Raw genomic sequence first — 12,877 nt, 5'->3', positions numbered from 1 at the left:
CACCAATTTGAGGGCCAAAAATTAAAGACCACCCCAAAAGAAGGCCAATCCGCACAGAAAAATGAAACGAATTGCTGTCCAGCCCATAATTGGCTTTGCTATGACCAATTTTCTTCATGGACTTTTGTGCGTTGGGCTGTCTCATGAATGAACCAAGAATTTTAGGGGTCATTGCACTTTTGCTCCTGTTTTGTGCTGATCTTTGATTTTTGCTCCTTAAAGCAAACAACTTTTTCGCAGGGCATTAATTTATATTTTCGCATCATAATATTTCACAAGTTATATCCTGTGCCTTAAAGAATTTATACCCTGTTAGGAATAAGTTTGATTCTGAAGGACAAAAATTAAAGACCAGTCATTTGAAGCACAAATCGTGCAATTTCTTCGAATTTTAGCAGTCGAATCAGCTTAGAATTCTGTTGGGCTACCAGTTGGTATATGGAAGTAGAAATTGTATTAATCTTAACCTTTGAACAAACAAGTCAAGTCAATAATTGGGTATAAATACGAAATTGAAAATATTTTTGGGGAAATTAAGGCTCATGACCATTCACTCATCTAGTTTAGAGAAATTAGCTCAATTATTCTTTCTTTTTCTCCTCCTTGCTACAAACTCAAATTTAAGGTCTTTAGTCCGAATAAAATAAGGATGGCAACGGATGTTTTATAACTCCCATCTCAAAGAGGAAAAGCTTTCAGATCTGAAATGAAAAAAGGTTCAATAGCAAATTGGTGGACAACTTCTGTATCTTCTTCCAGTTCTTTTTTTTTTCTTGTTTGGCGATTATGGTGTTAAGATGGAGGTGTAATGGCACTGGGGTGGTGTTTTTGTATGATAAATGTGTATGATAGGTGTATCTACACTGTTATACATAGTTATACAACGTATATACACTATTTAAATAATATAGATACATTACTTATACGGTGTATAAGTATTGTTAGCAGTGTACATGGATATATGCATATCTCTTATACATTATTATATAATGTGTATACACTTTATACATAGTTATACAACGTATATACACGATTATACCACTATTTATACGATAGATACATTACCTATACAATGTATAAGTATTGTATAGCAGTGTTTATGGATGTATACACATCTCTTATACATTATTATATAATGTGTATACACTTTATAATGGTGCTGGTAGTTTAATGACAATCTTTTATGGTAATTAGTTGTGGAAGGCTGGTGATGTGATCCTTTTTATTTTGGATGAATTTCATACAGAAAAAACGAAAATAAAATTTGATTAAGAGCGAGGAAGGACGAAATTGTGAGAGATGATGGTCGTCTTATTTTTGGATCTGAAATAGGATCATATTAATAGTGGTAGTGATTTTGATATATATATATATTTTTTTTAAGTGGGGATTTTGGTGGAAGCAAGGAGGAGCCGTTAATGAGGTAAGCACATAAATAAAGTGAAGGAGCGACGCTGAATTTTTTAGCATTAGGCTACAGTGACTGAAAATTCTTTTTGAGCTATGGCGGGTGAAAACTATTCGATGGGAATCGAACCTAGGACGCTAACACAATTTTGAACATCCTGGACCACTTAAGTTAACCTTTTGCATTTGTTTAGGATATTCAAAAGTTAATACATAAACACAAAAATCTACCCCTATATATGTTGTAATTTTTTACGGAGGGTGTTCGAACACCCTCGGCTCCCTTTAAATCCGCCCCTGGCTCGAGCACAACAGAACAAATATTGAACAAACCAAAAGACCTCTAGCAAAAGAATATTGTTTTCATTTAACCAAACAAAATTATTTTCCTTTCTTTTACAAGATATGCAAAATATCATATTCACATTGATTCATGGCATTATTCATGTTTACAAACATGTGCTATTTATGTATACACCATCAACACACAAAGTTCACATGATCACAACTAGCTAGCTGAAACACTCTCATAAGATTTATTATAACCTTCTTTAAGGTTGATTTTTCCCGTAGCTACCACCATTAGAATTAGCCTTATGCCAAGCTGCAAATCCATTAAACAAAGCCAAAGTATTGCTAGTAACTTGTGCAACATTAAGAACCCTAGCGTTAATCATAGCCATCGTCTTACCACCCATGGGTGACCCATAAAACCCATCCATACAAATATATGTATCGGTCAACACTGTACTAAGCCAAGTTTGAACATTGTTTTGACACCATGCAAAATCCCCTTCACTATATTCTGCACCCTTCATGTGCTGAAACTCTTTGAATGAATTTGTGAGCTGAGAAACGCTATCTGATATTTGATCTAAACAATCTTTCACCGCTTGATACTCCTTAGCCTTGTTTTGTTTGAGTTCTTTGGACACCATCTTCAAGTAGTTTTTTGTGTATACTGCCTTAACTATGCTCACTTTTAAGGCAACTTGAGCTATTTCTTGAGGATCTTGTGATGTTGGATTTACATGGGTTGCTAGAGAACTCACACATAGATCTGGATAACGAGTGCGTCTGCATTGTGACTCTACGAATTTAGACACAGTTGCACCATCAACAACAAAGATAGAGAAAATGAAAAGTAGAATTAGGGGAAGGACAAGTTTTTCCATTTTTTTGAGAAATATAACAAGGAATTTTGCTCAAGCTATAATAGTATATTTTATGAAGAGAGAATGGCTTTTGTTGTGTTTGTTTGATAGGAAAATTGTTAAGAGGGAGCTAAGGTTTATATAGAAGGGATGTGATCAGATGCAGGGTCATGAGAAGTTTAGTACACTCAATGCTTAACCAATTTTTTTCTAGTCAAATTTTTGGAATTGATGATTAATTTGGCCAGCAGTTTTTGGGAACCAGGTGGTGATGTAGGGGGTCTAGTAGACACAAACCTTAATTCTTGTCGGAGCAATTTCGAATTCACGCAACTTATTATTGAGTGATTACCTATTTGCCTTGACACTCAAAAGTAGGAAAAGAGTGTCTCCTAAATCACCTTTTTATTTTGTTTTATGACCAATGAGCTGAGATAAAACTATGAAGAACTACTATAAGGTGTAGTGAAAAACATTATTGGAGATGCTTGACCAACAATTTTTTTTAATGCTTGACCAACATTGCGTTCTGTAATTATATAGCTAGATCTCTAAGTATAATATAAAGTAGAGACTAGCTGAGAATGTAAATCACGTAATAATAGTGGTATTATTTTTTTTCTATGGAACGAAAGTGTGATAAATCATTCTAGGACAAGGTCATATGAGTAGTAAATTGCATTTGAAGCCTATGTTCCTTTAGGTGATTTTTAAGCAACTTCAAATTACTAATCTAATCTTATTGATATCTTCGATTGAGAAAACCGACTACTAGGAATAAATCTTTTCTTAAATTCAACCCATTCAAATAGATAAATAATTGTCGTTTAGTATCAGTTAATTATAGTCATTAGAATATAACAGGGTCAACTAATGTCCTACATATTAATCCCAACGTTTATAAATTATTAAATACCAGAAACAGTTGAATCTCAATGTCTATCCTTGTAAACAAAAACAAAAAAGAATTAAATCACTAAATTCTTGAAAGTGAAATGATCAAATTGTTTAACCTAAAATTTTGGTTAAAGAATAACAATTGAATTTGTAAAATAAGGTCACAGACAAGTGAATTATCTCTGAGACAATCAGCCTTTTGGCAACGTAGATTAGACCATAATGATATGAAATTAAGTGAAAAATATCAGTAAGCAAATTAAGTAGAAGAGCTATAGAATTCTTATTGAGGACTCTTGGTTGAGTCAGTGGACGATATGGCCGACTGAGAGCAAGCAACTTAAGTATTAATTCATAGTAAAATTCAGATGATCTACAAATAGGAGAAAAGGGGTACATTTATAGTACAATTTTAAAGTATCATTTTTCTAATATCATGCTCCTCATTAGAGGTGTCAATATGGGTGGCCCCGGCCTAACCCGTATGCGCAAAAGTACAAAATTAAATTAAATGGTGATGACGGATGGATTTTCTTTTAATAGCGTTTAATTGAAGGGGTGAAAAAAATAATGCTTCTTGACCCTAAGAGGGTCGCGAAATTTGGGACGGGCCAGCCTTTTAAGTTTTTTCGTCTTCCGAAATAATATTTTCTAAGTGATTTTTGGTACAATTTGGGCATGAAACTTTTGCAATATGAAATAGAATCTTCTACAACCCATTCTTGCGCAAATTCATATCATAGAAGAAAAAAATTTAAGAGAACAAATAAAAATGATTATTTTTTATCACTAATTCAGATCACGTTCAAAAGAAATTAAACATAATATAAATTCTAAGACTAAAACGTATTACTCTAGTTTCTAATTTACTACTCAGTAGTAAATACATTCTTTTTTTTCTCATTACTTTTTATCTTTTTGTTTAATTTACTTATATTTTTTTAAAATTAATTAATTTATTATTCTTTTACTTACTTTCGAGGTGGCCTCGGTCAACCTTGAGGTCGGCGGGTCAGAGAGGCTGGTTTTTGAGCGCTTACTTCTATATGGAGCAAAAATCTGAAATTTCAACCCTACTTAAATAAAGAGTTGGGTTGGGCCGGCCTAGTGGGCCGGCCTAGTGGGCCAAGCCCATATTGACAGCTCTACTCCTCATTTGACCATTATCTGCACGTTTCGTACATAACTTATGTTGAATTGTAACTATTGTAGTGGTCTCTGAATATTTCGGAGTCTGTTAGCCCGGGAAGCTTATCCTATTCGGATACTGATGATTGACCAAACACTTGACTCCGGGCGAGCAAAGATTATCATACGTATGAGGACTCAGGGTAAGCTTGTTGTGAACCCGAAGTAGATTTCCGTCCCGAGTGATCTCCCGATCTTCCGCCAAGGTGACTTGTGTTTGACTTAGAATTGACTAGACTTGTATTTTCACATGTCGACATCTGAATTAGCCACGTAGCATATCAATATTTTACAAATACAATGATCAAGGAGTTTTTCAAGAGAATTAGAAAAAGAAATTGATTGTGTGAAATAAAAGGCCAAAATAGCCAAACAGAGCAAGGGATAGACCATTTTACTCCAATGCCAGAGCTTATTAGAGTGAGCGGGAGCTTCATCCTTATTATATACTACATAACAACTCAAGTCAATATATGGTTCTTAAGAGATATTCTTCCGTTTTAATTTATATACGTCTAGTTTGACTGGACACTAAGTTTAAAAAAACACTCCTCTTGTCTCAATTTATGTGGCACCTTTCAAATTTCAAGATTCAAACAAGTCTTTCTTTGATAATAATTTTTTTCATATATCCTTTAATTATTTTGAATTGTTAATCATTGTGACTTCTAATACGTGTTTTACGTAGTTTCCAAATATGTAAATTTTATTTCAAAAAACTTGAAGATTTCATGCCTGAATTCACGGTCAAAATTAAACTGTTTCATTCCCGAAATCCGAACTATGTCACATAAATTGAGACAGAATGAGTAATTTTTTTTTTTCTGAATTTGTGATAATTAAATTTGTGTACAATTTATCAAATATTCTTTGAACTCTGTGGCGTTCTTCTTTGAACATACTGAAAAGGAAAATAAGATACATGAATTAAAATAGAGGGAGTAATTAAAACTGTAAAATGAATAAAAAATATGACAAGTAAAAGTAAGTAAACAATATTACAAGATCTGTATGTCATATTATACCTTAATGCTCGAAACTACAATGCGCGCAACCTATTACGGGTCTTAATTTATGTCCACCAATTATGTTTAACCCGTATCATAAAATAAAATAAAATAATGAAGTTAATATTAAGTCAAGCACAAGATAATTCCAAAATTGGACTAGTCAAAGGGATTTTGCATGCACAACACCCTCATATCATGTTTATGGATTTTTGAAGAAGCTAAGATAAATAAAATACTCAGTTAAACTTTTTAAATTTTACTGTATATAGATTAGATCTTTAAAATGCAAGGAAGAAAGAACTACATATGCAAACATTTGGGTTGTAAGATAGTTTTGTGAATTGTGATGGGAAAAGTATGAATTAGGGTATAGTACCACATGCATGATAACTTGACTTTGTTTTCTGTAACGTGTGCCGTCTGCACACGGATCCAGAAGATCATAGTATTCATAATTGTAATTTACACGTGCAAGTAGCTTCCAAGAACAGAGAAAAAAGTTTGGGTCTAGTAAACACAAACCTTAATTCATGTTAGAGTCACTCGTAAACTTAAGTAACATTTTCTAATCAATAGAATGCGTCCTTTGCAGGTTATAATATAATTATATACGCAGAGAAAGTTTCGCGAGCAACCTTAGGCATCACCGTTATTGTCTAATTTATGTGTAATTACGTTCACTTTGACTTCGAATCTTAATTCTTTAGTGAAATTGATTTTGTCAAATTTTATGTACATGATCTTTGCTGTTTAATTAATTAGCTTCCCCTGAAAAGAGCATTTATCCAAAAAAGTTGAAAGAATAAACTAGTGTCAGGTTATCTGCTGAGTTATAAGCATTAAGCTCTGTTACGTAAATTCTTCATTAGATCTCAGAAATATGGTTATACGATTTCGTTATCGAAATTGGAAGAAACTTTAGGCACGTAAAATAGAAGGGAAAGAGGAGACGACATTTCTACTTTAAAAAAAAAAAAAAAAAAAAAATCCTTGGAGAATTATCAAAGTTTTTGTTGGATAATATTTTAAAATTTTATTCGAGTTTGTGATTATTTATTTTACCTTACTTTTGCATAACATATTAACAGTGCACTAAACTTGCATTATGTTTATAGTGTCTAATTGCATAACAGTTTCTTTTACTTTAAACCTCTTTTTATTTAGTTTGCTTATGATTAGGGGTGCAAAGTTAGTGTAACTCAGCCCATTTTGATCTATCCAAATTGAAATCGTCTAAAGTTATTAATTTTAAGGTATATGTAACTCAAATTGACCTATCAGAAATTTCGTTAAACTTTTTATATTTTTTTTCTTATTTTTTGATATGTTATATATATATATAACTATAATAAAGAAGAAAAAGAGTTTTATCGTTTTTGTTTTGTAGTAAACCAAATTATAAGAAGACTAACAGAAAAAATAAAACTTGGTAAGACTTACCGATCGGACTATGAAATCATTGTTTACCCCATCTTGACCTGACTCATTAAGGTTGGGACATGACCCATTTATTAATTTAACCCATTAAATTCAGCCAATACTCTCATTTGTCACTCCTAGGTATGATCATGCATTTTCCCTTTCACACGATATTGTGATATTTTTCAAATACATAATGCCAGGACCAAAAAAAAAAAAAAAAAAAAAGACTAGAAATTACGAGTTGGAGATGCATTCTGCATATATAAATGAAGTTGTAAGAATCTAAATTTTATTGGCATTCTCAATATTAAGAGGTGGTGGAGATTCAGAGGGCAAGATTCATTATGGGCTAAATTCACCAAAGCAAAATATTGTGTTAAGGTTCATCCTGTTTCAAAAGTTTAGATTTCTGGTAATTCTTATATTTGGAAGACTCTCACTCAAACTAGATCCAAAACTAAGCACAATATGATTTGGAATATACAAAAAGGGAATTGTAGTTTCTGGTACAAGCTATGGTCCTATAGCTGTATATCCATTGTCCTGACTCCTGATCAAAGACACCCTATCAAGACTCAGGTGAAAAGTTTCTTTAACAATCAAGTTTGGGATTTGCAGAGGCTACTGACAGTTATCCCAAGATGGCTTGTTGATCATGTATTCATGTGACAAGCATGAAGATTGGGTCTAGCAACAGAAGTGATTTCCTTAACTAGAATGCTTCTAATGATGGTGTTTTTTTCCAACAGATCAGCATGGAAAACCATTAGAGATACCGGACTGTCAGACTCTCTTATCAAAAGAATTTGGCCTAACAATGTTCCTTTTAATTTTTCTTTTTATCATGGAGACTAATCAGATTAAATTGACTTCTAATGATGTTATTAATTTGCAGGTATAGAAACAGAAATCTATTGAATTGCCTGTGCGATGACACTCCTCAACCAGAGATTACCTTTTCATTGAGAGTGAGCCTGCTCAGAGTTTGTGAAAGTAATTTGGCCATCTTTTGCCCATTATATACCAAAGCAAACCAGTAAGGGGTTTCTTACATGATTGGTGGAAAACATCTGAAATAAGGCAATTCATAGAATGATGATTCAGATCAATCATGTGGTGATATGTTGGGAGCTGTAGACGACAAGATGTTCTTGCAGATATGACACTCAAACCAGATTCTGCATTAGAAAAATGGAGGAACAATAGGTTAACATGTTTTTTGGCACATTAAAGCATCTATGAATAAGGCATTCCCTATGTACAAAATGGAACTTCAATGGACACAACTGTGTGAGATGGTTGAGAAACTGAGACCTAGACTCATTGCCAAAATGGTGGCTTGGAGAAAGCCCTAGAATGGGATACAAAAGTCAATACTGATGGAAGTTTTTTGGGCATAAAAGAAAAAGCTGGCATTGCTAGGGACAACTCAGGAGATTTGTTTTTTGCTTTTGCTGCACCTGTAAAGTGTAAGGATCACATTGTTGTTGAGGCTATGGCTGCTTGATTTGGTGTGAAATGGCTCAGGGACAGTGGTCATGATCAGTGCATCATTGAGATGGATTCACTTCTTGTTGTAGATATGATGAAGGACAAGACCTCTCAAAACATTAACTTGAAGACTATTGTAGATCGAGGATGCCGCAAAGTTGATTAACAATAATGGAATTACCTTCTCTCACTCCTATAGGGAAGCCAACAAAGTAACAGATTACCTTGCTAAATTGGCTACAACTTTGGACGAACAGATGCTTTATAACGCCTTTGATCAGATACCAGCTGGTATTAAAGGTCCATTTGTTTTTTATGGAATGTAGTTGCCCAATATTAGGATCAGATATGAGTTATGGCAAGACCAACTTCTGTTAGCTAATTGTATAGCCTTGTAGCTTAGTGAGAATGTGCAACATATAATGTGGAAACATTCTCCTGTTTTGCCTGGACGGCACTGCAATTTGCGATGTATACATGGGTATTTGGTCTAGTCCCCCCATATGCTTTTGTGTTTTTTCATGAATAATGTACATTGCCGCCATGACTTACATCATGAAAATTTATAATTAAAAAAAAAAAGTCAAGATCAAGTTCACCGAATTCAAGATCAAGCTCAAAAGCCCTTGAATATATTTTCAAAAAGAAGAATCAGAGGATTAGTGGAGATTGTAATGCTCATCATATTTGAAATAAAATACTATAATGTGATATTTTTCTGTCTTGAATATTATTTTCTCGACGTGAATTTTATTGTAGAAGTTACATACGATTTTTGACATACATAACAAAAAATATCTATAAGATATAAAATTAAATAAAGATATTCAAGATTTGAGTGACTTCTCCAAAGTCCTGATCACTAGGGCTTGTTAATTTTGCCAGGGCTGGAGTGACGAGAAACTCTATGCCTAACTGCAAATCCATTAAGCAAAGCCAACGAATTGCTAGTAACTTGAGCAACATTTAGTACCCTAGCTTTAATCATAGCCATCGTCTTACCACCCATGGGGAACCCATTAAACCCATCCATGCAAATATATGTGTCTGTCAACACTGTACTAAGCCAAGTTTGAACATTGCTTTGATACCAAGCAAAATCTCCTTCACTATTTTCTGCACTCTTCATGTGTTGGAACTCTTTGAATGAATTTGTGAGCTGAGAAACGCTATCTGACATTTGATCTAAACAATCTTTCACCGCTTGATATTCCTTAGCCTTGTTTTGTTTGAGTTCTTTGGACACTGTTTTCAGGTAGTTTTTTGTGTATACTGCCTTCACTATGCTCACTTTCAAAGCAACTTGAGCTATTTCTTGAGGATCTTGTGATGTTGGATTCACATGAGTTGCAAGAGAACTCATACATAGATCTGGATAACGAGTATGCTTGCATTGTGATTCTACAAATTTAGACACAACTGCACCCTCAACAACAAAGATAGAGAAAATGAGAAGTAAAATTAGGGGAAGGACAAGTTTTTCCATTTTTTTTTTCTCTTGGAGAAATGTAACAAGGAATTTTTAAGAGAATGGCTTTGATTTGCTGTGCTTATTGGATGGGAAAATTGTCAAGAGAGTGCTAAGGTTTATATAGAAGGGGTGTCACATGCATGATCATGACTTATGAGAAGTTTAGTACACTCATTCCTACTTAATTAATTCATTTTCTCTTAGTGGTAATTCTTGGAATTGATTTTAATTACAGTTTTTGGAGAATTAACCAGGTGATGATGTTGGGGTCTAGTAAACACAAACCTTAATTCTTGTTGGAGCAATTTCATAGTTACTTAACTTACTAGTGAGTGATTGCTTTGACACCCTAGGAAAAGAGTGTCTCTTAAGCACCTGTTTTTTCTTCAATTAATAGGATTAACCAATGAGCTGGCAGTAAAACTATGAAGAATTATAGATTATTATAATTGGAGATTGTTTGACCAACATTGCGTTCTGTAATTATATAGCTAGATCTCTAAGTACGTTTAACATAAAGTAGACACAAGAGAATGTAAAATCACCTAATAATATTCTATTACTTTGTCTACGGGACGAAAAGGGGATAAGTCATTCTAGGACAAGATCATATACTAGTATATTAGTAATGAGTGAATTGCATTTGAAGCCTATGATACTTTAAGTGATTTTTAAGCAACAATTCAAATTACTCGTAGAATCTTTTTGATTGAAAGAACACACTACTTGGAACTTGGAAGAAGGGAAAGGGACCTCTTCTTAAAATTCAACCAATTCAAACAGAGTAATAATATGTCCTTTTGTATCAGCAAAATATAATCGTTATGTGACAGGGTCAATGTACTACTATATGGAGTATATACTAGAAACAGTACTTAAATCTCAACGTCTATATATCCTTGAAGAGAAAATAACGATATATAATTACGAAAAAAAATTACTAAATTTTTGAAAGTGAAATGATATGCTCAAGGATATTTTCCCAAGAGAATTAGAAAAATAAATTGATAATGTGAGATAAAGGGCCAAATTAGCAAAAATAGAGCAAAGGGATAGACCAATGAGCTAGAGAGCTAGAGCGGGAGCTTATCCTTAAAAAGATACTCCCTTCGTTCCAATTTATTTTAATTTAACTGAATATAAAGTTTCTGAAAAGAAAAAAAAAAAGTGGTCTAAAGCTGAAAGTTGCATAATTTTTTTTTTTTTTTTTTTATCCATTTCTGCTCAGTGAGCATGGACCGGTATATATTTATAAGAAAGCAGTAAATGATAGGAATATAGAAAATCCTATATTCCATAGCCTACGAATGTTGGAACATGCTCCAACATGTACAAGGGTGTAGGATAGCAAATAAGCTCTCAAACAGGGTCCTGAAGGAAGTTATGTTAGCATATACATATAAACTCCCCTGAAATTACTATACATCTCATCAGGAGACATCAAAAACATAAATTCTTTGCAAATGTCTATCTATGCTAAACGAGTTCCTTTTCTGTTTGGTACGAAAGGAAGGAAGGCCAAGTCTATCCATGTTGAAATTTTCCCTAGCATCCCTAGGCAGTTGAGATAGTTCTGAATACCAAATTGGGACATTGCAATTCAAGTCATTATTTGCAAGGGAATCAGTAGTCTTGAATATGACATGTCTGATGTTCAATTTGAAAGTGTCTAAATGTAGAAAGTAATGCTCTTTTCTAATATGACTAAAAAGAAAGTGAAACACATAAATTGAAATTGAGGAAGTAGTTAAAACAATAAAATGTAGAGAAGAAAGAGCTAGCAAAAATTAGGGGTTGAAAGAAAGTTTTGTGACTTCTGATGGGAGAAGTATGGATTATGCCATTAGGGATATAGTACTATCACATGCATGAGAAGTTGACTTTGATTTCTATAACGTGTGCCATATGCACCGATCCAGAAGACCACAGAGTACTCATAATTGTAATTTAATTGGTTTTACACGTGCAAGTAGCTTCCAAGAACAAGGAGACAAGGTTGAGTCTAGTGAACACAAAACTTAACTCGTGTTAGAATCAGTCGTAACTTAAGCAACACAGCAAAACATACTGAAGATTGTTTGATCAACATTTACATCACGCTAGGAAAAGGTCCGAAATATAATTTATGGAGTTTGGCTCTGCTCTATTAGACTTTACTCAAGTAATTACTCAAGTAATTATCAATGCACCTTCTATGGCTGACATGTGGAATTATAAGCACGAAAGGTTGAGATCGCTTTCTAGCTTATTTTCTATTTTTGATTGTATTCTTTGTTAATGGTAATGTTAAAAGATTATGTTAGAGTTGTTGGGATATATACTATTAACCATGTGTTTGGATATAGTATTTATTATAAAATAATTGTTTATTCAATTTTTAATAATGATTTAAATAGATCATTTATTCGTATGTGTGTCCTTTACTTATATAGTAAATGATTTAGTGCATAGAGTTTAGCTTATACACGGAAGATTAAATATGTTAGTGACTAAGAGTCAGTAGCAGTCTAGTAGCAATAGAACTCTTCATCAGATAGAATAGAGACTATGTATATCAGTGGTATATCCGTGTATATCCTTAGTGTGTCAGATGTACATGAGTATGATTAGGATACACACATGTAGTAGAAGTTAAGTAGGACTCATCATACCTGCATGCATCCATCAGTGATCTCGAGCCTATATAAGAAGGCTTCATTTACACTTTGTAAATCATCACTTGAAATATATACAAGGCTTCTCTTTTCCCTTTCTATACTGTGTTTTCTACATGGTATCAGAGCATTAAAGAAAGCCAAAGCTGCGTATCAAATCACTCTAAAAAACTTCCCACAATG

At 33.3% G+C, this 12,877-nt stretch overlaps 2 protein-coding genes across 2 annotated transcripts; both read right to left on the bottom strand.

The window, feature by feature from the left end:
- Positions 1-1,725: 1,725 nt before the first annotated feature.
- Positions 1,726-2,651, bottom strand: LOC132064075 (21 kDa protein-like). Its single transcript, XM_059456936.1, has one exon. It carries the CDS (start codon positions 2,580-2,582, stop codon positions 1,959-1,961), a length of 624 nt encoding a protein of 207 aa, XP_059312919.1. The 5' UTR covers positions 2,583-2,651; the 3' UTR covers positions 1,726-1,958.
- Positions 2,652-9,277: 6,626 nt separating this feature from the next.
- Positions 9,278-10,110, bottom strand: LOC132064074 (21 kDa protein-like). Its single transcript, XM_059456935.1, has one exon. The coding sequence runs from the start codon at positions 10,053-10,055 to the stop codon at positions 9,432-9,434; it is 624 nt and encodes a 207-aa protein (XP_059312918.1). The 5' UTR covers positions 10,056-10,110; the 3' UTR covers positions 9,278-9,431.
- Positions 10,111-12,877: the final 2,767 nt, after the last annotated feature.

This window comes from Lycium ferocissimum, chromosome 7 (assembly GCF_029784015.1).
Source record: "Lycium ferocissimum isolate CSIRO_LF1 chromosome 7, AGI_CSIRO_Lferr_CH_V1, whole genome shotgun sequence".
Classification (NCBI taxonomy): Eukaryota; Viridiplantae; Streptophyta; class Magnoliopsida; order Solanales; family Solanaceae; genus Lycium; species Lycium ferocissimum.
Note: the sequence above shows the minus strand (reverse complement) of the source record. Positions and strands in the feature narration are given on the sequence as shown.

Bases quoted from the DNA above. Each gene is read 5' to 3' on its own strand.
- LOC132064075 (XM_059456936.1), bottom strand. From the start codon at position 2,582: ATGGAAAAACTTGTCCTTCCCCTAATTCTACTTTTCATTTTCTCTATC.
- LOC132064074 (XM_059456935.1), bottom strand. From the start codon at position 10,055: ATGGAAAAACTTGTCCTTCCCCTAATTTTACTTCTCATTTTCTCTATC.